Below are 27936 nucleotides of genomic sequence, written 5' to 3'. Positions count from 1 at the left end.
GGGTAGGAACAGTTCACAAACAGCCTGATAAAAGACACAGGTTTTGTGTGTGACGGCAAGATTTGTGTGGAGGAGTACATCGTGCTTCATGACACGCTCAACAGGCTTGGTTTTGTTTTGATTATAAAGAATATTGAATGTTTAGAATAAATTGCAACAAGTAAACAGTGTGTGATGATCTGAGAGACACAGTAAGAACATTGTATTTTTCATTAAAGGGACACTGTCTTCATGAACATATGTGACAGGACTTCTTGCGTTTCTGGACAAACTTATGATCCAAGGGTGTTGCAATTGAATTGCCACACACTTCTTCTCCTTTCCTAACAAAGGGTAATTGCTTTTTCATTAACTCATGGCTCCTTTTATTCTTTTTCCTTTTGCTTTCTCCATTCTGCTCCCTAGTTTTCTCCCCTTGGCCCTCATCTCCTGAAGACACCGGTTAGATTTGTTGTCATCGAGGGTCTCAGATGACGAGAGCTCTCATTGACAACAACATGCACTTGTGTAGCAACAAGGGAATTTACAAAGAAACTGTTATGTATGCAACACCTTGTAACCAGCATTCTACCACCACCAGAGGGCACATCTGTTGGAGTCCCACGGGATCCCAGCATCCCTTGGGAGCACTGCATATAAGCAGGCCCCCCATGCTGTGTCAGCGCTCTGGAGTCAGAATAAAGAGACTAAGGTCACACTTACTCAAGTCTACAGTACTCAGTCACATTGCTTTATTTGAGACATAACAGAAACAATTAGAGAAAACTGATCCACAGATTCGAGGAAGTGACTTCGAAGGCCAGGTTGAAAAGATAGTTTTTAGGAAGGTTTCTAAAGACGGATAGAGAATAAGAGAGGTTGAGAGAGGGAGTTCCCGAGAGTCGAGCCAAGGCGGCTGAAGACTCTGCCATTGAGGGGTGGGATGCACAGAGTTGGGAATGAAAGGGATTTCGAGGGAGGTGATTGTTGCAATAGGGAGAGATGCAAGGAAATGGAAGGATTTGAGGGCTGAAATTGATGGCCTTACCGCCGACTGCTGCCGAGATCTGCTGACATTCCTCTTTGGGTTCCGCCCTATGCCGGTTTGCACTTGGGCTGGAGCGGGCAGGAGAGGAGAACCGCCGGGAACCGCCCGCTGACATCAGCGGATGGCCAAGTGGCGCAAGTGACCTCCCGCTCGCCGAGCTGCTCGATTGATGCGGGTGGGAGTAGGCAGGAGTCGGCGGCAGAACAGGGAAGGACCGCTGCGTGGAGGATGATCTATCCCCGACGGTAGGTCTGAAAAAAAAGTTAGTGAGCATTTAAAAAAAAAAAATTCTTCCAACGACCTGCCTGCATGTGGTCCTCTGAAGGTGTTCCAGTTTTTTTTTTGCATTGATTTTTCTTTTCAGGTCTTCGACCCTCTGTGGGCCCGACTCCATCCTTGGCGGCATTGGGCGGCAAGAGCCTTTGTCGCCGCGATTGAGAGCTCCTGCCCGTTGCCGCCCAGATGAAACGGCGTAAGTCCCTCTTTTGCCGCCAGGCGCCCTTTCAAGGCCTTTTTGCCAAAACTCCCGCCCAAAGTACCGTCCGGTATCTCGCAGCCATCGGCGGTCCTTTGGGTGGCACTTGGGTGGCCCTTGCCCTTCACCAAAGCTTTGATGTCAAGGCCAAAGCTTTTATATTGGATATGTGGGGGCACAGGGAGCCAGTGGGGGTTGGCAAGGATCGGGGTGATGGTCAAGCAGGGCAGAATGTGGGAGAAGATGCAAACAGCTGCATTTTGGACAAGGTGGAGTTTATGGAGGATGAAGGATGGAAGACCAGCCAGCAGAATATTGGATTAAACAGGTCTGCATGTGGTAACAGTGTAGGCGAGGGTGGGATCGAGAAGCGGGGGGAGATGGCAATGTTATGGAGGTAGAAGTAAGCGGACTTGATGATGTGAGCTATGTACCTCAGGGTTGAGCACAGTACCAAGGTTGCTACTCCACTGTGCAGGGCATCACAGCTGTGCCGCTCATGTTCTCGCGCAATCCTTGAACTCGTGTAGGGGTCACTGGAAAATGGCCAGCAGTGGGACACCCAGCTACTTTTGCCCCCTCCCTACCCCGGGGCCTCTGAGACACATTTCTGTGTCCCCTCACTGCCACACGAGTTACTGACTCCAACCAAAAACAGCATAAAGTATTGGAAAGACAATGCGCCCGTCTGACTGGCCTGTTCTGTGTTTATCTCTCTATGTAAACCTCTCCGCCTCTTCAGTGCCGATTCTGAGTGTTGCTGGTTTCATCTGCAGACCAAACTATGATAAAATGTGTAAATAAGACGAAACTATGATAAAATGTGTAAATAAGTTGGTGGGAATTAAACCCGAAGGCCACATTTCTTATGCACACAAATGGCTTAAGTGCATCAACATATTCAATCCAGGGGCTTTTTTTACATTATTTTGTAAAAGACCAGTGCGCTTGTTAACATATTGCCATTATTTTGTTTTAGTTTAAGAGGCCAATTTTCTCCTTTTTGCTCCAAAGCACAAATTAAGGCACTTTGCATCCACTAATGAATTGTGGGCACATGGGACAGTGCAGGGTAGCACTAAAGTCACACGAACCGTCATGCAGGCACTTTTAGTTCAAAGCAGTGTTGTCAGCTCCTAGCATATGGGTACTATTCGATCAATGCCATCATCAAAATGGGTGCCAGCCATGGTTTAGTGGCAATCACTCTTGCCCTTAAGTCAGATCATAGGTTCAAGACCCACTCCAGAGACTTGAACACCTAACTAGGCTGACAATCCAATGCAGCACTGAAGGGAGTGCAGCACTGTCAGAGTTGCTATCTTTTAGTTGAGACTTTAAACCGATCTCCTATCCCCCTCTCAGGTACACATAAAATATCCATGACACAATGCAAAGCGCAGGAGAGTTCTCCCAGTGTCCTGGCCAATATTTATGCCTCAATCGACACCTCAAGAAAGATAGAAATTAGTCATTTACCTCGTTGCTGTTTGTGAGGTCTTGATGTGCACAAATTGGCTGCTGCATTTGCCTAAAAACAACAGTGATATTACTTCAATGGTAATTCACTTTCTGCAGAGCACCTTGAGACATCCTGAGGGCTAGAAATTCGGCTTCATAGCGGCCGATTTCTTGGCGCTATAGGTGCCATTTTGTGTTGAAAACTGTGTGCTCACACTTTTGGTGAGGGCTGCGCCTGATGCCATCTTGGTGAGGGCTGTCGGGCGAGTGTTCGGAGCGTGCGCTGGAAGTATGTAGAGTGGGCAGATCGTGACGTCAATCAGTGATTTAATGCCAGTGCTGCCATTTTCATCCTCAATGCTGGAACTAATGCCTTGTCTTCACCTCGCATAGCTGAATATGCATTCAGCTGCAGTCAGGACTTCTATCAGCAATATTTAAAGGGATCAGCAATCATTCTAAGGTTAGTTGCTGATGGATTTCCATTGGCTCTGTGTAAGCTTCTCGAAGTGTTTGGTGCTCTTCAGGGTTGTTTAGAGTTGGTGAGGTGACAGGGACTGTTGCTGCAAGTGGAGAAGGCCTTGGTTCTTATATTCAGAATAAATCCACAGGACTATATCGCAAGCTCAAACTATTGTGACCTTGGTCTCTTTATTCAGACTCCAGCGTGGGGAGGCAGCATGGTGAATCACCTTTTATACCTGCTTGCCGCAGGGTGCACAGGTGACCCTTAGGTCTCCCACAGGTGTGACCCCTAGTGGCAAGTCTTACATTTTGGTACGGTTTACATACATACATAACAGTTCTGACTTTAAAGGTTCTGGTCAGATCACTTGCTCCCAGTTATGGCTGCTGTAGCTGCCATCCCTCTTGGCCTGTAGCATGACCGGGAGATGGAGCAGAGGCAGCAAAGAAGAGGACAAGCTGCTGGCAGAGGGAGGAGGAGGAGGAGGAAGAAGAAGAGAAAGATGAGGAGTAGGAGGAAGGGAGGAGGCAGACAGCACATCCTATCTTCAGTCAAGCTGTCCATGATCACCTCATTTGACTACTGTTCTCCTGAACACAACCCGAAATCCCCATTGTAAAACAGTCACACACCTTACCATCCCTCTGTTCCGGACCATAACTGCATCCTGTCGGCCACAATGCTGATATAAAAGCCATCACAAAAGAAGAATTTGAAACCAACGTTATACATCAATCCATAAAATATTACATAACAAAGTCAACTAATCACCCATGTGCATTCCTATAGCGCCTGTCTTCCGTGTGCCTTTGCCTGTCCTCGTGCTCCTACGAAAAGCTCAGTGGCTGCAGCATGGCTGGTGGATGGCTGCTGACTTTCAGTGGGGGTGAGTGCAGATGGCCAAGTAGCTCTGGGCCTAGAAGGCCTGGCTTTAGACGACACCACCTCGGAGTAGCTGGCAGCAGTCTGGGCTGGCTGGCTGACAGGCAACAGCAAGGGCACTGGAGGAATGGCAGTGGTGGGAGGACGAATGCTGTCATCCTGAGAGACAACATCAGGTTCATGCTCCATGGAACCATTGCCACTCTCAGCAATCCTAGTAATCTGTTGGGAGACATGGCTGGACTGCTGTGACTCTCTGCAAGCCCCTTTCCACACTGGTAAAGGCAGCCACGATGGCAGCAGGCTGAGCTTGTGTGGCAGCAGGCTGAGCTTCCACTGCAGCACTCAGATGTTGGATGGCTTCTGCTTGTGCTGCAATGGAAGCTGAGACATTGGCTATCAGATACTGCATCATGGTTGGGTCCACAAGTGCACTAACAGAGTTGCCCATCACTTCCATTCTGGAAATCATGGGCTCCAAGCTCTGCGTGAAGCCCTGTGCATGTTTGTTGTCCGACTCCTCAGTGCTCCTTGACATTGCACTCAGGCTTTCTGGCAGGCCCGCCGATGCACCAAGCGTTTCATTGTGCACAACCAGCAACACTCTTCTTTCGGCTGCCTCATCGAAGTCCATATCTGTAGCAAACCCCGTGTGCGACCTCGTCCCCCTAGGGAGCTGGCATCTGTGCTCCACTTTCCTCCTGCCCTGGCTGCAGGCCATTCATTTCTGGTGACACACCACGTGCAGATCCTGTGTCTAACCCATCCTCTAAAGTAAGCAGAATGTCTGCAGCGGAGCTGGGAGCATGAAATCGAGTGATGGTGCTGTCTCCATCATCAGTGCCTTGATGCTCCATTTTGTGCTCCTCCACCACTGCCTGGTCAGGTGGCAGTTTTTGGCCATCTGTAAGGAGAAAGGCTCAAGGGGAAGGTTGTCGTGAGGGAGCGTGAGAAAGCATGCTTACACCATGTGCAGCTTGTAAAACAGAAGAGATTGTGGGATGAGGGGGAAGTGGGATGCGAGAAGGAGGATTATGTTTGAGGATACCGTCATCTTGTATTGTTTCAGCCCCATCTCTGGCCACGGGCTCAGCACTGGCCCTCCCAATAATGGCCAGCAGTGATTCGTCAATCGGGGTCAGGTTATGCAGGCACTCCTGTCCCCCACTGGTAAGGTCCTGCTGCCTCAGGTTGTGTGCCACCTTGTCCTGCAAGAGAAAAGGAAGTGTGTCAGTGAATGTGTTGCAATGTGTTATGCGATATGCCTGTTATGGTTGAATAGCTGAACGTGTGTGTAAGCTGTGTGAGATGTGGCTGTGGGGCTTGCAGCTGAGGTAAATGTGTGAGATGAAGCTCTGAAGGTGAGGTATGAGTTGTGTTTGGTAGAGATTGTTGGTAGGTGAGTGATGGGGGTGTGGTGCATTGAACAGTGTGTGAGGCTAGTGGTGCAGATGGTGGGGTATGGCATTTGAAGATGAATTCACTGACCTTGACGACTCGTGTGAGGTTTTTGAAACTTCTCCTGCACTGCGTCCAGGTTCTCAGGGCTACACTGTTGGCATTCAGCACGTTGGCTATCTGCTCCCATTGCCTTTTCCGCATTTTCCTGGTGGGCCTGCTCGCCCCTGTGGAAACAGGACCTCTGTCTCTCGTGTTCATCTCCTGTACCAAGGCCTTCAGTGCTGCATCAGAGAGAGCATGTCTCCTCTGATGTGACACCTGTAGTACTTTTTGCTGCTCTGACTCTGTTCCCCAGCCGATTGACTAACCTGCTGCAGACAGAATGCACCCAGAACTACCCCCCCCTCTTTAAGAGGTGCAGACTGTCTTTAAGACATGCAAGCTAGCTTTAATTAGTCCTAGCCTCGTAAGAACTTGGGGTCTCTGCTGAGCGTTCAGCCACTCAGCAGCACGTTCAGCACTGGGCTCAATACCACAATCATGTCAATCATCAGGCAGCATGAAGTTAGACTGATGCCTGCATTACTTTGAACAAGCATAGGTTGTTCCCGAATTGCAAACCCCACGCCCATTTTCTGGGACAAACCAATTTCTAGCTGAAGTTCTTTCTTTGTTTTAGTAAATCCTATTATTACATATTCATCTGAATATAATAAACCTTTCCTCTGGGTGCTCCTACATCTCCATTATCATCAAGCTGAGAGTTGAAGCACTGATAAAGTGCAGCTTCTACAAGCACCATTTTGGCGTTCGCTGTACTCTTGACACTTCACTCCACATTACTTTTCATTCTGTTTCCCGTGTCCTCCAGCCAGTAGTAGCTGCCACTTGGACATTGGTGACTAAATCCCACTAAAGGCAGTGGTTGCCATGGCAGGTGTTAGAGGAGGGAAAACAGCCAGTAGTGAAGCCCTCACTATTATTCTGAGGTCAACCAAAGCAGCTTTGGAGGACCACCTCTATTTTGCTCCCAGGGGACATCTGCTGCCCATCTTCAGCCTCCAGATTCGGCCTGCTAATCTGTGCAGTTCCCAACTCGGTCTTCAGATTAGATAAGTCGGCATTTCCCAGGCTCCCAGCTTGGTCCCCTTCTTACGAAGTTGATCAAATCTATGTTCCTGCCACAAACGCCGTGCTCTAGCCACCGACACCATCCCTCTCCCCGGCCACAGTCTGAGGTGGAACCAGATCATTTGTAACCTTTGCATCCTATTTGACCCTGAGATGGGCTTCTGACCACATATCCATTCCCTCAAAATGACTGCCTAATTCCACCTCTGTAACATCATCTGTCCCTCTCTGACCCTGCCTCAGCTCATCTGTCGCTGAAACATTCACCCATGCCTTTGTTACCTTTAGACTTGACTATTCCAATACTTTTCTGCTGGCTTCCCATCTTCCACCCTCCATAAACTTCAGCTCATCCAAAACTCTGCTGCTCGTATCCTAACTCTCATTAAGCCCCGTTCACCCATCACCCCTGTGCTCGCTGACCCACATTGGCTCCCGGTTTGGCAACATCTCAATTTTAAACGTCTCATCCTTGTGTTCAAATCCATCCATGGCCTCTCCCTATCTCTGTAACCTCCTCCAGCTCTGCAACTATCTGAGATCTCTGCGCTCCTCCAATTCTGGCATCTAGCACAACCCCGATTTTAATTGCTCTACCATTGGCACCTGTGCTTTCAGCTGCCTTGGCCCTAAACTCTGGAATTCCTTCCCTGAATCTCTCCACCTCTCTCTCCTCCTTTAAGACACTCCTTAAAACATACCTCTGTGACCAGTTTTGGTCACCTGTCTTAATATCTCCTTATGAAGCTCAGTGCCAAATTTTTAAAATAACGCTTCAAATATTGTAAATTAATGCTCCTGTGAAGCGCCCTAGGAAGTTTTAATATGATATAAATGCAAGTTATTGTTGTTTATCATTTTGTTAAAAAGTGTAATATGGAATGCAGCCAAATCTTGCTGCAAGAATGCCCTCCGTGACTAAAGCAGGCTGTGATCCCTTTTGTGTGGCAGGGATGAGCTTTGGCTGCCTGCTGGGCAAGGTTGCATTGATTGTTTAAAAAGTTTGAGAATAAGAGGAGGAAGTTACATCAGTATGCATAATGAGAGAGCTCAGGAGTGCCGGGGCTGGCTCTCAAACTCTCAGTCTTCCAGTTTCCTCCCAACACAGTTCAACTCTAGTTCTTGAGAGTCATGTGTCGCTCTGTTCAATAGGGGGTGTTTATGTTCTTGTAGGTGGAAAACTTAAAAGAGAGAGACAGAGAGCAACTAGAGAAATGACAGGAGATTTTTGCAACTGGAAATGAGAAGGATACTGGAACAGAACATGCAGTGGATTTTATGTTGTTATGTGGCTTTGGGTACTGAACCTGTTTAACATGACTCACAGATCTGCAGCGCCAAAGACCAGAGCTGATAACCATTTGAGTATAAAGGTATGTGGAATAATAGTATGATAGCAAAGATAACTTGAAAGCTGCAAGTGTCTGGTGTTCTCAATAGTAATCTCGACAACAGATGATCAAGTGAGTGAAGTTGTTAATTTTCCTTTGTTTGGTGTTTATTGCTTTGTGACAATGCACAGTGCTGCTATCGAATGTTGGAACAGCTTTATCAAAAGGAACAAAGATAAATGCATTATTTCGGGCGATCTTGTTAACCAAATCCCTTCCTTGCCTATTTAAGCATCGCTCTGCTCACACTTGTACCTCCCGGCTCACAGTATAAACTATATCTCCACTACAGTCTCATGAGTAGAATGGCAAATGAAACGTGTGTCTTGTCGACTGGGGGAAGCATGTCTTAGGACAACTTCGCACTTTGCTTACTGTTTTTTAAAAAAAGAATACCTTTAATAAATTCAGTGTATGTTCTTTTGGCGCTTTCTTTCCTGCAGAATCAAACCACGGGGTGAGGCGAGGGTTAAAGTCAGTTGTGTGTTTGCGGGCAATCGGACACTTTTAAGAGACTGCTGTTTGTGTTTGTGCTTGGCAGCGAGATGCTTTTCCCCAGTGAATTCTGACTGGCGAGCTGAACTGAAAGAATTCCCGGAGTACCCAAGGACGAGCTCCTCCCCGGGTTCCTCCACTCAAATTAACTTAAAGTAAACTAAACCAAAGTCAGGAAGAGCAACCAAAGTATGTTTGGACACAGCTGCCATAAAGTGGGAGTTGACTCAAAGCACAAAAAGATGACAGACTTTTTAATGGTTATTGACTTGCAGGCTTGTCTTGACTCCAGATATTTAATCTGGCCACTGCAGTCTCTGAACTCTGTTGTGTACTGGCCGTGCTTTAGTTTTGATTCTGGGAGACCGGTATCATCAGCTGAACCCCTCGCCCTTTGTATACAACAACAACAACTTGCATTTATATAGCAATTGCCGTAAGAACGAATGTCACTTACTGTGGCGCTCTGGATGAAGATGTACCAGTCCCAGGAACTGCCATCTCTTTTGATGCCAAAGACTTTCTACATATTAAGGTTTGGTCTGGAAAATAAATCAGAGTGAGTGTTAGGGTACATTTACACTCAATTGAAGAGGATTTACTGTGATTGAAAGGCTGCATTAGAGGGAGCAGCGTGCGGCGGCATACCACTGCAGGAGGGCGACGGCTGCGAAGTCAGGTCGCTGATTGCAGTGCGGGCAGGCACAGCAGGAGGGGCGAAGGAGCAAGAGTTTGTAGATGGAAGTGACCGGGGACCAGGAGAGGTGTGAGTCTGGGGCCCAGAAGGAGCAAGGGCCCAGGGGCAGCATGGACCAGCCCACACTGCGATATGTGTGCGCGCTCGGTCCGTGCAGCAGAGCTGGTCTCCAGTCGTCTGGGGTAATCCTTGCCACTGGACCAAGACCTGGCTCTGTCAAGCCCGTGTGGTGGCTGGTGTGTAACGGCCACCACACATTAAAAAAATCCAAGCACAGGCATCTTGGTGTAGTTCGGGATCTGGAATATTAGGTTTTTCATTGAAACACCTGTGAGCTCATCCCTTTTTGGCGTGGAAGCAAATCATCCTTGCTTCGAGGGACTGCGTATGATGATGATGATTTATATAGCACCGTTAATGTAGCAAAACATCCCAAGGCACTTCACAGGAACGTTGTCAAGCAGAAAGTTAGCACAAAACCACATAAGAAGATATTAAGATAGGTGACCAAAAGCTTGGTCAATGAGGTAGGTTTTAAGGAGTGTCTTAGAGGAGGAAGGAGTGGTTGAGAGGTTTAGGGAGGGCATTCCCGAGCTTACGGCCGAGGCAGCTGAAGGCCCGGCCACCAGTGGTGGGGCGAAGGAAGTCGGGGAAGTACAAGAGACCAGAATAGGAGGGGCACAGTGAGCTCCGAGGGTTGTAGGGATGGAGGAGGTTACAGAGATATTGATGGGTGAGGCAATGGAGAATGCAAACACAAGGATGAGAATTTAAAAATATGTAAACAGCAGGAGCTGGCACATGGATACTGGTCCACACAGGCATAGGAGGAGGCCATTCAGCTCCTTGGGTCTATTACATAGGCACAGGAGGAGGCCATTCAGCTCCTCCAGACTGTTACATCTGCATAAGAGTAGGTCATTCAGTGCCTTAAGCCTGTTACATATGCACGCGGAGAAGACTATTCGGCCCCTCAAGCCTGATGCATAGGCACAAGAGTAGGTCATTCAACCCCTTGAGCATGTTACATTTGTATAGGAGGAGACCACTCGGCCCCTCAAGCCTGATATTAGGCACAGGAGGAGGCTGTTATATCTTTGTGCCTGTTACATAGGAACAAGGAGAGGCCATTCAGCTCCTCAAGCCTGCTCTGCCATTCAATGCCATAGCTGAGCTGTATCTCAACTCTATTTCACCACCTTCTTAAGGCCAACTAGGGATGGGCAATAAATATCGGCCTTGTCAGCAATGCCCAAATCCAAAGAATGAATAAAAAAAAAATACATGTATGTATATAAACGTTCCTCTCTTCTTCTAACAGAGGTGAGTATGCCTCTTGCCCTCTCTTTATCTCTTTTGAGACAAGTTTTTTGTATTTTTGGGGCCTTATTTGGGGATTTTATTTGCATCCAATTGGCAAATTTATCTTGAACCCAATCAATCCTGCATGTGCTTGCTGCCGGTGTCAGCCAATTCACTCCCTCTACCAGTGGCAACAGACATCTACACATGCGCAGTTGTGGTCACCCTTTCATTTCCGGCCTCTCTGAGCGAGTTGGACAAGATCTGTACAGGACAGCAATGTGAAATCCAGGGGCAGCAAATTGCCCTGTACATTGCTGCATTGCTCTGGGCACAAGGCAAATCATCTCTTGGCTCGTTTAATTTACCGATGGTGTCAGGCGTGCCAGTATGGCGAATGCTGGATGAAATTTTAACTATTCCCCGGCAGGACACATCTCTTCTTACAGACCCCACGGGTTCCAGTAAATGCTGAAGAGTTCGTAATCTTGGTTGGAGGTGTGGGCACTGAAATCGCTCCAGGATTTGATTTTGATCTGCACACACCATTTCTCAGAAGTGCTTTTTGTACAGTGTTTACTGTGGAGAGTCCAAGCTCCAACTGATGCCAATAGCTGTAGCACACTCGATTTGATTTAAATGATCACTTTGAAGACTTTCTTCCCTCCTGTCCAACTTCTTCAATGTATGAGTGTTACTGCATTGTTCTGTTTACTGCAGATCCGCAGGCTGAGGTACACTCAGTTTACCATTTTGTAAAGACGTTTTTACACAGACACTTGGCTTAATTGCGTTCAAGGAGATTAACATCCATAAAAAAGCTTTCTGCCTTTACACCACCAAATAATTCTGTCATTGGGATCAGAGAGCTGAATTGAGCAGCGGAAATGTCAGATGCAGTCTCTTGGAGACCGAACTAAACAAACGGCAATGTAAAAACCTCTTTAAAAAGAAATTGCTAGCTGTAACCTGGGTGCAATTGAGTGTACAGGTTAAGAGGGACGGTTGAGCATGGAGCCAGGTTATAAGCATTGCACCCCCAAGATCCAAACTACATAAACAGGCACTAAGTGTAAGATTGACATGTGACTCAGTTTGATTTACCCGTGTGTGGAATTAAAAGAGAACTGTTTGCAAAAGCGAGGAAAAAAAACATCTCTTTCGTACACTGTACGTGAGTGGATAGTAAATCAGGAGAACAAGACAGCTCACTTTCAGCAACTATGGGACTTACAAAATACTAAACAACATCAAAGTTTGAGAGAGGCCCAATTGGCTTTGGAAAAACTTAAGACAAAGAAATCACTGTTTTCATTGGCCGTGTAATGGGCCACACACACAACAGTGCGGCATAATTGTTTGACACACTGTACAGTTGAATGTGTGCGAACCGTGTGCTTTCTCATATCTAGAAGCCTTAAATTATCTCTCGCTGCGACTTTTCTCTCTTCAGTAAGTTGGGTTTCTAAGCCTGCTGTGTAATGTGATATGAGTAATGTCTCACTCAGTGGGAGAGACTTACAACTGCCGGCTGCCCCGGTTCTCGCCTGAACAAACAAGTGACCGACAGTGGAAAGTCTGGCGGGGACCTTGTGCCGACCACCTGCCCGCCTGAATCAACTTTCCGGCTGGCCTTTAAATGGGCGACCAGAACACCCGCCCACAGACAGGCGAGAGGCTGCTGGCGTGTGGAAAGAGGGATCCTAGGGTTGCTTGAGTGTCCCGATTGCAACATTCAAGGCTAAATGGGTGAAGCAGGCACAGTGTGAACTAGTTGCATTTCTCTGAGCGTTGAGGTGCCTTAAAGGGACCGCTGGAGGACTCTCCCCCGACATTTTCTGTCAGTCTCTGTATTACTTCGAAGAGAATATGAAAAAGCTTTGCGATCAAAGTGTGATTCACTGTCCAAACTGGCAGTCTGTGGCCTGATCAACTGCAGAATGCTGTTTACAATTTCCTAGATTACAACAGTGACTACATTTCAAATACGGTTTGAATCTGGTCATTATCACATTGCTGTTTGTGGGACCTTGCTGTGCACAAATTGGCTGCCGCGTTTCCTTACATTACAACAGTGACTGCACTCCAAAAGGACTTCATTGGCTGGAAAGCACTTTGGGTCGTCCTGAGTTTGTGAAAGGCGCTATAGAAATGTAAGTTTGTTCTTTCATTATGTCAAAGGCAGTGGAAGAAAGTGATGGGATCTCTATCAACATTAAATGAATGAAGTAATCATTTCAGGTTCACCTGAAGTGGACTGTTTACAGGTTTAAACTTGCCTTCAAAAATGTTTTAATGAGTTTAATTCAATGAATATAAAATTAATGCATTCCGCCTTTGGCCATCATTTTAATTGGGCGATTAACTTAAATTGTCATACATTCTCATGTTATTTGGTAGGATAGATTGAGAGAAACTATTTCTTCTGGTGGGGGAATCCAGAACAAGGGGACATAACCATAAAATTAGAGCTCGACCATTCAGGGATGGTGTTAGGAAGCACTTTTTCACACAAAGGGTAGTGGAAATCTGGAACTCTCTTTCCCAAAAAGCTGTTGAGGCTGGGGGCCAATTGAAAATTTCAAAATTGACATTGATAGATTTTTGTTAGGCAACAGTATTAACGGTTATGGAACCAAGGTGGGTAGATGGAGTTACGATACAGATCAGCTATGATCTAATTGAATGCTGGAACAGGCTCGAGCGGCTTAATGGCCTACCCCTGTTCCTATGTTGATACCACTGCTTGTTTCACCAGCTGTGATGGACCAAATACTTACTGCAATGAGTTCAACATCATTACATTACCTTGCATCACGACTCATAATTCCACCTGTAAGAGATATTGCGGGGGGGGGGGGGGAAATTGCGTAGCACCCCGTTTGGGGACAGTAACAGCCGCAAGACGGGATTTCCTGTGCCAGGCGTGGAGGTCCCACCCCGTGACCTAAATTGGGGTTACCGCCTCCGAGAGCAATGGAGTGCAAAATAACGTGCTCCACTCGCTCTGTGAGGCCAAAGGAATCTGAAAGGGGCGCAACGCTACGTGGTGGAACACATAGCGTGCCGCATAGAAAGGGCCCTCCCCTTCATTAAAGGGGAGGGCCAAGCTGCAGACTCTCAAGGGGCCCTCAAGCGGAGTGCCGGGCTGCAAGATCGCGGCACAAACCCAGCGATCCAGCGTTCAATGGGCCGTGGCCGGTAAGTCGGATGATTGTTTTCTTAAAGCGTCACCTCTCCTTTAACTAGTGCCCCCCCGAGCAGCCTACGCACCTCCCGAAGCTGTCGCTGGCATTGCCCGGTGCAGCTTCAGGGGGCACTCCTGAATTTTCGCTCTGGGGCAAAAATGGGTCATTGCGCACGATGTGACGTTGTCATCGCTGGCACAGCAGAGCGAGGCGCTACCGGTTACCAGCGGCGCTAAACTCCCATGGAATTTCCCCCGGGGGCACTAATGGGAGGCGCAAATGACCCGAATCTCTCCCCAATCTCTCACTAATCAGCATATATATAAATATTTTATGAGTTCCGCTCTGCACATCTGTCAAATCAACACAACTTTTCAATGCTAAATGTATTAGTAGAAAATGATGTTGGATTCAGTGAATTCTGCTTTCAGAGATGCACTGGCTAATGTTCATGGACAGTTCTATTTCCATTTTTAGCAACCTATATAATTGCACAGTGTGGGGCTGGTCTGAGCCATGTAAACTGAACAAAGACTTGCATTTCTATAACATCTCATTACATCTACTGGACATGTCTCACTGTGCTTCACATACACAGTTGATATTTTGAGGTCCACCAGCTGTCATTACGTAGCCAATTTGTGCACAGTGAGATCCCACAGACAGCAATCAGCCCAGTTCATCTGTTTTAGGTGGTGTTGATTGATTGGAGGAATGTTGGCAAAATCACCCAGGCATGTCCTGGCCCAACACTTTGTGATCTGTACGAACATCATTGGTTGAATCTCAGCCACACAAAATAGAGCCTTGTTGGCCAGGACACTGGAAAAACTCTCCTGCTCTTTGAGTAGTGCCCATAAAAAATTTAACTTCCAATAGAACAGGCAGATGGGAATGTTGGTTTGAAGATTTGGGGGAGAAATTCAAATCGTGCCAGTCACTGTCACGGTAAGAACGGCGAGAGATGGCTGCTTGAGGCCTGTTGGAAATGAGGCCTCGGCCTTCATTTGTGGATGCTCCAGTACAACAATATACATTTATATAGCCTTTAACAAAGTAAAATGTCCCAAGGTGATTCACAAGAGTGCAATCGGACAAAATTTGACACCAAGCCACATTAGGAGATATTGGGTCGGGTGACCAAAAGCTTGGTCGAAGAGTTGTCCATGAGGGTCCTGACGTTCCATGTCCCGAACTTCATTTGGAAGGGTGGAAGATGCCTGTGTGCGAGTTCTTTTAACGTGGAGTGGCCGTTGCACTGAGCACCTTGAGTCTCGTCCCGGAGAGCATGCAGAAAGCAAGCGCAGGCAGCGGAAGGAGCGTGCGGCAAACCAGACCCTCCACCCACCCTTTCCTTCAACCACTATCTGCCCCACCTGTGACAGAGACTATAATTCCCATATTCAGTCACCTAAGAACTCACTTTTAGAGTTAGAAGCAAGTCTTCCTCGATTTCGAGGGACTGCCTATGATGATGGTCAAAGAGTTAGGTTTTAAGGAGTGACGTAAAGTTGGAGGGAGAGGAGGCAAGGAGGTTTAGGGAGGGAATTCCAGAGCTTAAGGCCTAGATGGCTGACAACATGGCAGCCAATGGTAGGGTGAAGGAAGTGGGGGTGCACAAGTGGCTAGAATTTTTGGCGGGTTGTAGGAGTGGAGAAGGTTACAGAGAGAAGAGGGTGAGGCCACAGAGGGATTTGAACATGAAGATGAGTTTGGCGGTTGGTGTCTTTCTACAGCAAAACATGATTATATTTGTCATCCATAACATCTCCTTCACACTCTCCATTCTCTCCCATGCTATAAAGCAGCCCCACTATAACAGATGATTACTCAATCAAACAGTGATGAGTTTAAGCAATGAGTTATCACCTACATTTAAACAATACGAAAAGTCAGCTTTTGCAGTGCGGATGGCTTTTTCAGGACTATTTCTGTGGCTGAAATTAAATCAGTGAGGTGTACATAGAACGCAAAGTGTTAGGCCAGGATGTGTCTAGGTGAATTTTCCACAGTCCCTTCGTATACATACAAACCCCAAATTTAAACAACTCAACTATTCATTTACAAAAGTAAAATACTGCGGATGTTGGAATCTGAAATAAAAACAGAAAATGCTGGAAATCTCAGTGGGTCAGGCCGCATCTGTCGAGAGAAAGCAGAGTTAACGTTTCAGCTCGATGACCCTTTGTCAGAACTGGCGAAATTTTGAAATTTATAGACTCTTAAGGAGCACTGAAAGGAGGAAGAACAATAGGGAAGGTCTGTGATCGAGTGGAAGGCAGGAGAGATTTGAGAGACAAAAGGGATGATGGGGCAATTTGAAATGGTAATGGCAGAAGTTAGAAAAAGATGAGTCTAGATAAGGCTGGAATAGTGGAATAATTATCAGCTGCCATGGGAAACAGAGAGAGAAAAAAAATACATAAGATCAGGGGTGGGTTGGGGGAGTGGGGGGGTGTTAAGAAAAAGGAGGAAAGTGAGCAAAATATGGGCAGAGGTTATGGTCTGAAATTGTTGAACTCGATGTTGAGTCCAGAAGGCTGTAAAGTGCCTAAACGAAAGATGAGGTGCTGTTCCTTGAGCTTGCGTTGAGTTTCATTGGAACAGTGCAGGAGACCGAGAACGGAGATATCAGAGTGGGAGTGGAGTGGAGAATTAAAGTGATAGGTGACCGGAAGCTCGGGGTTGTGCTTACAGACTGAACGGAGATGTTCCACAAAGTGGTCATCCAACCTGCGGTTGGTCTCCCCAATGTAGAGGAGACCACATCGTGAGCAGCGAATATAGTATACTAAATTGAAAGAAGTACAAGTAAATTGCTGTTTCACCTGGAAATCAACTATTTATCTCTTATTTTCTATAATATGGACATTTGTTTTACATACCTGTCTTCTTTAAAAATATTTCCCGTTATAACACTTGGCTAGCTGAATCTTTTATGTTTCATAGAATCTTAAAGTACAGAAGGAGACCATTCGGCCTATCGTGCCTGTGCCGGCTCTCAAAGAGCTACAAATTTGTCCCAACCCTCTGCTTTTCCCCATAGCCCAGCAAATGTTTTATTTTACGATATATCCAATTCCCTCTTGAAAGTTATTATTGAATCTGCTTCCACCACCCTTTCGGGCAGTGCATTCCAGGACATCATAACTCGTTGCGTAAAAATACATTCTCCTTATCTCCCCCTGGCTTTTTTTTGCCCATGATCTTAAATCTGTGTCTTCTGGTTACTGACCCTCTCACCAGCGGAAACTGTTTCACCCGATCTACCCTGTTATTATCATCTTTTATTATTATCTACTCTATCTTTAAATATTTTTGTCTCACTCCTATTCCTTGCTGAGCAGAATGTGGCTATTGAAGGGCAAATGAAGAGAGAAATGAATACAGCAAATATGCATTGCCTGAGCTGCTTGCAAATGATCCCCTCCCTATCCCCAAAATAGAGCCTGCCTCTGTGTAGCTAAAATCTTAGCACCAAGCTCAAGCTTGTAGCCTTCAGTTTATTTGTCAGCTTGCTGTGGGGGTTGCAGATGCCTTGCGTCATTGTTAATGCCACTGGCCTAACTTTAATTAGTGTTAGTACAAGAAATTACGACGTGTTAAAATTGATTTCTGGGATGTAGGCGTCGCTGGAAAGGCCAGTATTTATTGCCCATCCCCTAGTTGGTCTTGAGCAGGTGGTGCTGAGCCGCCTTCTTGAACCGCTGCAGTCCGTGTGATGAAAGTACTCCCACAGTGCTCTTCGGTAGGGAGTTCCAGGATTTTTGAACCGGTGTTGATGAAGGAACATCGATATATGCCCAAGTCAGGATGGTGTGTGACCTGGAGGGGAACTTGGAGGTGATGGAGTTCCCGCTCACCTGCTGGTCTTGTCTTCACCCGACACTCAAGGAAAAAGGAGACGCTTAACAAAAGATGATACATGTAAATAAATAGCAGCTGTATAATCCGTCTATATTTACAGGACACAGTCTATAATCTAACTCTGCGAGTGGACAAAGTATAACTCTTAAGAACCACTCTGATTCTTTTAAATACTGACAGTGTCTCTTTCCTTTTTGAATTTCTTATCACTGGGGAAGCTGATTTTAATCGAAACTGCTTTATCTTTCTTTTCTCACTCAAGAGATTGAAGGGGGAGAGAGTAGATGGAATGGCTTAGAAAGATGGAATTGTGATGATCTGCCTTTTCCAGGTTCAGCGGCGCCTTAAGAAGTTTCAAATTGACCAGCTCCTTCTTTGAGACTCGTGTGTCAGCTGTGGCTCAGTGGGTAGCATGATTGTAGCGTGGGCAAGTACAGCGTGAGCGGCGAGGTCGGGGCGAAAGAGTGGCGCGAGATTGTAGAGCAACGTGATCGGGCCCCAGGAGAGGCGTGAGTTCGGGACCCAGAAGAGGTGAGGGCCCAGGGGCAGCATGGGCCAGCCCACACTGTGATATGTGCGCGCACTAGGTCCGTGCAGCAGAGCAGGTCTCCAGTCGTCTTGATTAAATCCTTGCCACTGGACCGAGATCTGGCTCTGTCAAGCCCATGTGGTGGCTGGTGTGCAACGGCCATCAGACATTTAAAAAATCCACGCACCGGCATCTTCCATCCTTTAATATGCAGTTCGGGACCTGGAATATTAGGTCCTTTATTGAAACACCTGTAAACTCATCCCTTTTTGGTGGATGCAAGTCATCCTCGATACGAGGGACTGCCTAAGAAGAAGAAGAAGAAGGCGGCGGTCTTGTCCTTCGAGGTGGTGGGTTTGTTTGGGAGATGCTGTCGAAGAATCCGTGGCAAGTTGCTGCAGTGCATCATATGAATGGTATACACTGAAGCCGTGCGGTGCCGATGGTGGAGGGAGTGGCTATTTAAGGTGATGGGATAGGGTGTGGATCAAGCTGACTAGATGGTGTCGAGCTTCTTGAGTGATGCAGCTACACCCATCCAGGCAATGAAAAGTATTCCACGACACTCCTGACTTTTGTATTGTAGATGGTGGAAAGGCTTTGGGGAGTCATGAGGTGAGCCACTCACCACAGAATTCTCAGCCTCTGACCTGCTCTCGTAGCCACGGTATTTATGTGGCTGGTCCAGGTGAGGTTTCACCTACTCTAGTTTGGTCTCATACATGATACAGGTGCAATGCCCCAAATCCAGGACTCCGAAAACCGGAATTGTCCGAAAACCGGATATTTTGCGCATGGCTGATGGAGTCGTCCGGAATCTGGAATTATTGTCCGAAAACCAGACATTTCTGAGGTAAAACCCAAAATGCAGCATGGATTCAGTCGAGGATTCCGGTTTTCAGACAAGAAATTCAAGTCTGGAATCCGGAATCCTCGACCGAATCTGTGCTGGAATTCAAACCTCGCCGCTCAAAATCCGGCATGGATTTGCTCGAGGATTCCGGATGTCAGACTATTGATTTTCGTGTCCGAAATCCGGAAAAACCCAAAAACCGGAATGGATTCGGTCCCGAGGATTCCAGATTTCGGACGTTGTACCTGAACCGGTCTCTTATCCTTGGGTTTTGCTTTACTAAGATCTGCTGTGTTGAATTGATGGGCAGTATGTTAGGCACAGACTTGTTGAGTCACACGATGTTCTGTGTCCCATTCTTCACTTTCACCCAGTCACAACCGTCGGCTTGAAAGAGGTAACCGATTTCTTAGCCAAGAAGTGAAGTAAAAGCACATTAACATCTCCTGACTCCGATGGAGCTGGGGAGAGATCACCTGCTGACATGGTTCGCTGTTCCTCTGCAGATGGGATGGCCTCTATTTTACACGACAGTGCTGCAGCCAGATTAGAGGCTGCCAACGGCTGACCTGTAAAGGGTTCATTAAGCTTAAAAACTTGCCTATTATATTGCTCAAGACGCGTGATAGTGGCAGTGGGGAAACAATATCTCTGGTTTCCTGATCTCTGCCCTTAGCGGATGTGAAAGGTTTATTCTGGGGCAGGTGCTGACTGCACGTGAACCGTGTGTCGGGAACCTGTGCCACTAACACTGTACCTAATCCACTATAGGAGCAAACACTGCTCCCATGGTGATACTTTAGTGCCAGTAATTTGCAGGGCTATGGGGAAAGTGCATGGGACTAATTGGCTAGCTCTTTCAAAGAGCCGGCACAGTCACGATAGGCTAAATGGCCTCATTCTGTGCTGTGAGATTCTATGATTAGCAGTGCTGCATTGCATGCCATTCCGCATTGTACTGTTAGCGATCATCCCTCTGGCTGTTTTACCTCCCTGGAACAGCGCAGTAAAACCTAGTTACCGAGCTAAGAGGGGTTGCTGTATGACCAGAGATGGAGTCCAGCTTGTTTCTGCAAGCTGTTTTACAATGATTATTTCACTGATACGTGGAGACTGTCCTCAAAGAATGGAGACCAAGTCATATTCTTTGTCATTTGTTTATCCAGCTGTTGACTACAGAGGAAGCTCATGCTCTTAGGTCAGATGTAGTCACGTTTAGGCTGTATGCTCCCACTGGTCATTAGTTTGGCTTATTCGAAGCATCTGCAAAGGGCCTGTCACCAAGTCTCAACAAGTTTAATTGTGCAAAGCTTTCAGCTGAATGCAAATAGTGGAATATGACCCTCACGGCCGGAAGTTATCGTCGTGTTTTTCCTCTTAAGAAGGGCCTTGTAAATTCAGTTATTAATACCAGACTGAGTGTTCTGACAGAAAACTATCATTAACTGTCAGAATCCAATCTGGAAACAAGCCATTCAAGTCTTGCCTGTAGGATATTTGCCTCTCCAGGTCTGCGATAAGAAGCGGGCATAACCAGTGAAGTTCTCTGATGGATTTTGGATTACGTGAGGGCGTTGAGAGGTTGCCTGTTTTCTTTTGAACATATACAGCAGCACTTATAACTCCGGATGCAATGTGGGCTACTAGTGTGTTTGAGGAGTAGGACGTTGACATTAGTCTCTACAACAACTTGCATTTATTCAGCACCATTAATGTAGCAAAACATCCCTTGGTGCTTCACAGGAGTGTTATCAGACAACATTTGACATGTAGCCACATAAAGAGATATTAGGACAGGTGACCAAAACCTTGGTCAAAGAGGTAGGTTCTAAGGAGTGCCATAAAGGAAGAGAGAGAAGCAAAGAAGGAGAGAGGTTTAGGGAGGGAGTTCCAGACCTTAGGGCTTAGGCAGCTGAAGACACAGCCATCAATGGTTGAGCGATGGAAATGAAAGAATATGGAAGAGGCCAGAATTAGAGAAGTCCAGAAATCTCAGAAGGTTTTAATTCTCAGTCTGTCAATATTGCAATGCTGCTTTCAATTATATCTTTTAAAGAGCCATTGCTTTTTCAATAAGCTATTGGTACAGAATCACTTGCCCCACAGACCCAGTACTGTGGAGCTCACTCCCTTTATATTGCAGAGAGAGAGACTCTGCACATCGCAGTTGCTGTAAGTCACTCGTTCAGCTGTCGTTCCTTTCTCCAGTGACAGGAGAAGGCCAGATGGTGAAAACAAATGCTTCAGTGGTTGCATGGGCAGGCTGAAGGGCCCAACTCACCGGTGACTAAGATAGGGAAGTGCCTTCAGAAATCACCTCTGTAGGTGGATTGTAGAACCTCCGATGACAGCAATATCATCTGACTTGATGTACTGCATTTCGACCAAGGTAGGGCGGATGGGACATCATTCTGGAGAAGTTGTTTGAAATGGTAACTCCGTGATAAGTTCCGTATTGTCCCTGTTAATAACAACTAAAGCACAGTACTAGAACGACCCTTCTATTAGATATGCCTACTTAATCTTATCTAAAATCCGGCTGTAAATCTAAAATTTTGTCTATCCAGAGCTGTATCATATGACAGGAAAGAAAGAAAGAGTTGCATTTATATAGCGTTTTTCACGACCTCAGGATGTTGCAAAGCACTTTACAGCCAATTAAGTACTTTTTGAAGTGTAGTCCCTGTTGTAATGTGGGAAACGCGGCAGCCAATTTGCACACAGCAAGCTCCCACAAACAGCAGTGTGATAATGACCAGATAATCTGTTTTAGTGAGGTCGGTTGAGGGATAAATATTGGCCCCAGGACAGCAGAGACAACTCCCCTGCTCTTCTTCAGAAAGTGCCGTGGGATCGTTTACGTCCATCTGAGAGGGAAGTCGTGGCCTCGGTTTAAGCTCTCATCCAAAAGATGGCACTTTTGACAGTGCAGCACTCCCTTAGTACTGCACTGGAGTGTCGGCCCAGATTTTGAGCTCAAGTATCTGGAGTCGGGCTTAAATCCGCGACCTGCTGACTGAGAGGCGAGAGTGTGACCACTGAGTCACAGCTGACTTAAAACAGGACCCAACTGTACTTAAACAAACGTGGTTTGTGTGCTCAGAAACAGTTGCAGACTTCATTCAGAAGTGGGTATCTTCCTCTCCCCTCAGATGTCACCTGACTTGCTGAGTATTTCCAGCGTTTTGCTGGTTCTCTTTCTGGTTTGCAGCATCGGCAGCATTTTGCTTTAAGTTCAGAAGTTACCTGCTGTGCGAGTCCCTCTAAAGTCAGCCGTGGCTCAGTGGGTGTCAGTCAGAAGGTTGTGGGTTCAAGTCCCACTCCAGGGACTGGAGCTTGCTTGTGTGCAAATTGGCTGCTGTCTTTCCTACATTACAACAGTGACTACACTCCAAAAGTACTTTATTGGCTGTAAAATTCTTTGAGACGTCCGATGGTTGTGAAAGGCGCTATATAAATTCAAGTCTTTGCTTTCTTTCTTTTAAAACCTGCGCCCATAGAACAATTGTTACACATACCAGCTTATATTCACGCACTCTTTCTATACCTGTGACTTGGGGCCCGAACTTGGTGGAAGCCAAGTTCTGCTCAAGTACTTAAAATCACTCTAGTTTTGTTTCTTTGTTCAATGTCAACTTAATAGAACTTAAAAGCTGCTTTCGCACCTGGTAGCTTAGCTGGCTTTGCAACCTGTCAATTCTATTTACAGGACGCATGGTTTGTTGGGCTATTGTTTCGTCACAGAGACTCATGTGGCCCGAACTTTGTGGCCGCACTGCCCACTGCTGCCTGCGAGTTTTTTGGGCGGTCTCTCCTCAGTGCCATTTTCGGTGGAGGCCTCTCATTGGCGGGAGGGGAGTACCGCTGGGAACCGCCGAGATACTTGACGGTACTTTGGGTGGGAGTTTTGTAAAAAAAAAAAGTTCTTGAAAGACCGCCCGGCGGCAAAAAACTGACTTACGCCGTGAATCTGGGTGGCAGCGGACGGGAGCTCCCAATCTTTGCGGCAAATGCGATTCACGCCCAAGTGCCGCTGAGGATTGAATCGGGTGGGGGGAAGCACATCATAATAAAAATTTTCACCAAAAAAACACTGCAAGACCTTCAGGGGACCTCATACATATAAATCGCTGGTATAAAACAAGTTCACTAGCCTTTTTTTTTTGCAGGTCTTCTTACTTACCGTTGGGGTTAGACCGGCCTTCACGCAACGGTCCTTCCCCCTGCTGCCGCCAACTCCTGCCTGCACCAATCTGGCAGCTCGGCGGGCGGGAGGTCACTTACGCGCCGTGCGCGCCAGCGGCCGTCAGCGGGCGGTACTCCCCTCCCGCCGGCGGGAGACCTCCACGAAAATGGCACTGAGGGGCGACCGCTCAAAAAACTCGCCGGCAGTGGACAGTAAGGCCACCAATTTTGGGCCCCATGTGTCTCTGTGACGAAACAATAGCCCAACAAACCATGCGTCCTGTAAATAGAATCGACAGGGTTGCAAAGCCAGCTAAACTACCAGGTGCGAAAGCAGCTTTTAAGTTCTATTAAGTTGACATTGAACAAAGAAACGAAACTAGAATGATTATAAGCCCTGCATTAAGCTGAACAGCAATTTTGTGTTGAAGTATGACTGTCTCTGTGCAGTCTCATTTACCAGACAAATCTATTCTATAGCTTTAAATGTAGGGCTTGGGGCTACTCACTCGTGTGATTGGTGTTCCCTTTAATTCGGAATGAAGGAGTAAATTCCATGTTGAAAAGACCTTTAGAAAATGTAAAACTGAAAAAAATTGGTTAAAATACCTTCATAATCATAAGAACTTGAGAATTTTCAGGAATAAGTCTGTGCCTTTTAAATTTTTACAACAGGCGTCTGCAAGAAGTTATTTACAAATTAAATCCAGGCATTAGTTGCATTGTGAATCTCAGCACTGTCCTTTCACCATTGGGCCCCAGTTTAAAGTCAGCCCAGATAGATTCTCTTTTCTCTGCAGGCTCTAAGGGGCCTGACTGAGGTGTGGGTAGTCTTAATACTGTTCCAGAACAAAACCACCAAATGTTTGGTACGTTTAGCACCAATTGTCATCTTATTCGAGTTACAGGAATGGCTGGTATAGGAAATGGAAGTGCCATACTGATGGAGTAAGGGCTGCCCAGGTGTCAGGTCAGGGGTCAGGTCAGGTGTTGAAACCCACGACCGCAGGCCTGTGACTGGTCAACTCCCAGAGCCAACAGTAAGCTGATCACCTCCCGAAAGTGCCAACAGCTTTGGGCGGATGTGGAGGAGGCTTAATGGGACTTTCAAGGGAGGAAAAACCATCAAAACGAGGATGAGCTGATCCTTGAATTAGCCAGAGGTGCCCACAACCACCAAGCCATGACACAGCTACAGGAAAAAGAAAGACTTGGATTTATATAGCGCCTTTCATGACCACCGGACGCCTCAAAGTGCTTTACAGACAATGAAGTACTTTTGAAGTATAGTCACTGTTGTAATGTGGGAAACACGGCAGCCAATTTGCGCACAAGCAAGCTCCCACAAACAGCAATGTGATAATGACCAGATAATCTGTTTTTGTAATGCTAATCGAGGGATAAATATTGGCCAAGACACCCGGGATAACTCCCCTGTTCTTCTTCGAAATAGTGCCATGGGATCTTTTACGTCCACTTGATAGAGCAGACGGGGTCTTGGTTTAATGTCTCATCTGAAAGACGGAACAAGTCAATGAAGGAGCAACCATGGACAGTCTGAAACATCTAGTAGAGGAGAGTCACAGGAGCTCTGGCAACAGTCGACCGATGATGATGCTGAAGAGCTGCCCTTCTGAGGTTTGGGCTTGAAATATACTGTTGCAAAGTATTTGGCCTGTGCTCTATACAGACTAGGGCATGTTCGATGCCGGACACTGGGATTGGCTATCCCAAGTGTGAAAGTTTTGCATTCCCCAGTGTTAACATCTGTTATCTTGAAAGGCAAACATGTCCGTCAAAAATGCAAACCAAAAAAATAGATCTGCTGTACAGGAATGGTCAATTCCCATAGTAAATAGTGACCTGGGTAAGCCAGAAATCAGAGAATATCTGTTTTGTTTAACTGTCTGAAAACAGCTTCCTCTCTAGACGATTCCTTTATGGACAGTAAACTGCTACGGTTGTTATCTTTGCACGGGGTGATGGCTAAGATATGTAGTTCGACAATACAAGAACTTTGATTTTGCAGCTAAACAGTCTCAGACAGAAGAAACATTTGTTGAATATATGGACTGCATCAAAAATCACAACAATTTCCATAGAGCCTTTAATGTAACCGAACATCCGAGGGTGCTTTGCACAGCAAGGTTTGTGGAACTCACCAAAGAGGTTTTGAAGAGGCTTTTGAAAGTGGTGAGAGAGGTAGTAAGTTGGAGGGGATAAGGGAAAGAGATCGAGGCATAGAAATGTCGCACCCAATCTTCCTGGCATAAAATGGGCACAATGATGACAAATTTAGAAATGGGACGGTTCGCTGACCTTCTGAACAAAAAATCCAGAGATTTTCTGGGATGAGGAGGGTCGAGTGATTACCCGAATCTATAGGGAAAATAGACAGGAAATACACCACCAGGCAAGGATAATGAGAATACCAATGTATCACTCAGTCTTGGGTTCATCAAGTGAGGCAGCTCCTGTACATCGAGATTGACATGGGGGCAGATTTTGCAGTTTTTCGCCATTGGCGGCGGTGAGGTCTGCTGGGGGGACGGTTAGTCTCCAGTGCCCCGCGAGGGTTATCGGGGCCGGTTTTGCGATGGCGTGGAGCAGCACCGCCCCGAAGAGCTGCGCTGGTGTGCACCGCCCCTGGTTGTGACACTCTGCTCTTTTTGACTCCTGCCCAACCCGCACACCCCGCAGTGAACGCCTGGGACATCGGGCGGTCCAACTATACCGACTCCAGAGAGGTAAGTAATGCAGTCCCAAGGTAAGTGTGATTGTTTCTGCTTTTCATTTTTTTTGCCATTTATATTGTAGTGGCGTGGGCTATTTATTAGGAATGTTTTTGTGGGTTTTTTTCAGGTTTTATTTTTCTCCCAGGCGTCTCTCAGAGCGCTCCCGGCCCGGCGCTTTAGCTCAGGATTTTCCTCCCTTAGCGCTGCACCCCAGACTCAGGGCCCAGCTGCCCAATTTTGATGACTGAGGTGCAAACTGTTCCAGGGCGCAAACCTTACTGTCCCGCCGCCATTACCGCCCCGAAATCATCAAATCCAAAAATCCAGCCCATAATTTCGCTCCATGTGTGCGTGCATGGGCATTTCTCCTCTTCTTTTTTTAAGAGCGACCGGTGTTTTACTACACTTCAAGAAGTACGTAATTGATTGTGACGCACTTTGGGACGTCCTGAGGTCATGAAAGCTGCTATATAAATGCAAGTTCTTTCTTTCTTTCTCTACCTAGTGCTGATTTTGACCAACTTCAGATGGTTTCCAAAAATGTTCTAATTGGGTGTAGTTGGGTGTTGAGTAAGGATCCAGCTCAATGAATGAGCAGTATATCCAAAGACTCTGCCTTATCCTGACTCGATGCTGAACATGGTTTAATCCTTGGACTGCTGCTTCGTTGACTGATCTATGCATGTCACTCAGTGTACGGAGTATGCTGAGAATGCACTGTTCCAACTGACTGTTGGCGTTTTCATTTGTTGTAATATTTTGGAATAAGTGAACAATAAGAATGTCTTGTTTTGGCATGCATTTTTCTGCTCTGCTGGAGCTTTTCTTAAATGCCTTAAAGATTGCAAGGTTCACTTAGTCATGGTTCTGCTTGTACAGATAGAGCTCTAGCAAGAGATGCATGGTCAAGTAAAGGACAGGTGTTACTGTTTCACATTCTCATGTACCGTTTTCTCAGGCTGATCATAGTCATTTTCTGAAATCGCACTCCTGGCGCAGTGCAAGTATCTGATGATAAATCGAGCGGGCTGTGTATCGGGCGCCCAAAACCTCGCACCAGAGCCGCAGACTGGTAAAATGACCCGTTAACAATGCAGTACTCTACTCTGAGCTCAGTCACAGCACGGCGCCCTCAAAGCCTCTATGAAAAAAATGTAACATCCCTACCGACCGCTCAAAGTGGAGGAGAAGAGTTCGTGAAGGTGCTGAACACGTTGATGTTTCTTCGTTGGGAGCATGTGGAAGCCAAGTACAAACAGCGGAAGGAGTGTATGAAAAACCACACACCCGTCCCTTCAACCACCTGTGACAAAGTCTATAGATCCCGCATAGGACTCATTAGTCATCTTAGAACTCATTTTAGTGCGGAAGCAAGTCATCCTCGACTCCGAGGGGACTGCCTAAGAAGACTAGTGCTGGATTAAGTGCAACCGTGTGCTGTGCTCTCGCATTCGCCGCCTTCTCTTCAGTGCCCAGTGGCACCCACATCAACCCATTTCTTCCGCTGGTTTTACAGCGAGCAGGCCATGCCCTGGGTTGTTTCCATAATTAAGACCATGTTTATGTGACTCGCACCTCCCTACCAGATAGAACGTCCAGATACGATGGGTGGCGGGGGCCTGGGAAGGATGGTCTACTCGCCGGGTCTGCCTGGAGTGGGTATTGAACCCATAATCTTCCGACTCAGAGGTGGGAATGCTACCACTGAGCCAAGGCTCATTCCCACATAGGTACAACATTTGTTCACAATCCAATAATTTGACAGATTAACACTTCCAAGCAACTTTATTTATGAAATGCAAGAAGAATACCAGCGAGTAGTTTTCATTCACCCTTGGTAGTTCAGCTCTT

At 46.7% G+C, this 27936-nt stretch overlaps 1 protein-coding gene across 5 annotated transcripts in view; it reads left to right on the top strand.

The window, feature by feature from the left end:
- Positions 1–7949: 7949 nt before the first annotated feature.
- The window catches only part of LOC139264276 (pleckstrin homology domain-containing family G member 4B), a 240405-nt gene continuing 220418 nt past the window's right edge, over positions 7950–27936 (top strand). For all 5 annotated transcript variants that reach the window (XM_070880482.1, XM_070880479.1, XM_070880481.1 and 2 more), the window contains exon 1: positions 7950–8216. In XM_070880482.1, the coding sequence (XP_070736583.1) occupies positions 8130–8216 (87 nt within the window). In that variant the 5' untranslated portion in view covers positions 7950–8129. The remainder of the gene's footprint in view (positions 8217–27936) is intronic.

This window comes from Pristiophorus japonicus, chromosome 5, assembly GCF_044704955.1.
Source record: "Pristiophorus japonicus isolate sPriJap1 chromosome 5, sPriJap1.hap1, whole genome shotgun sequence".
In the NCBI taxonomy this organism is placed as follows: Eukaryota; Metazoa; Chordata; class Chondrichthyes; family Pristiophoridae; genus Pristiophorus; species Pristiophorus japonicus.
This window is presented reverse-complemented; position numbering and strand designations above follow the sequence as displayed.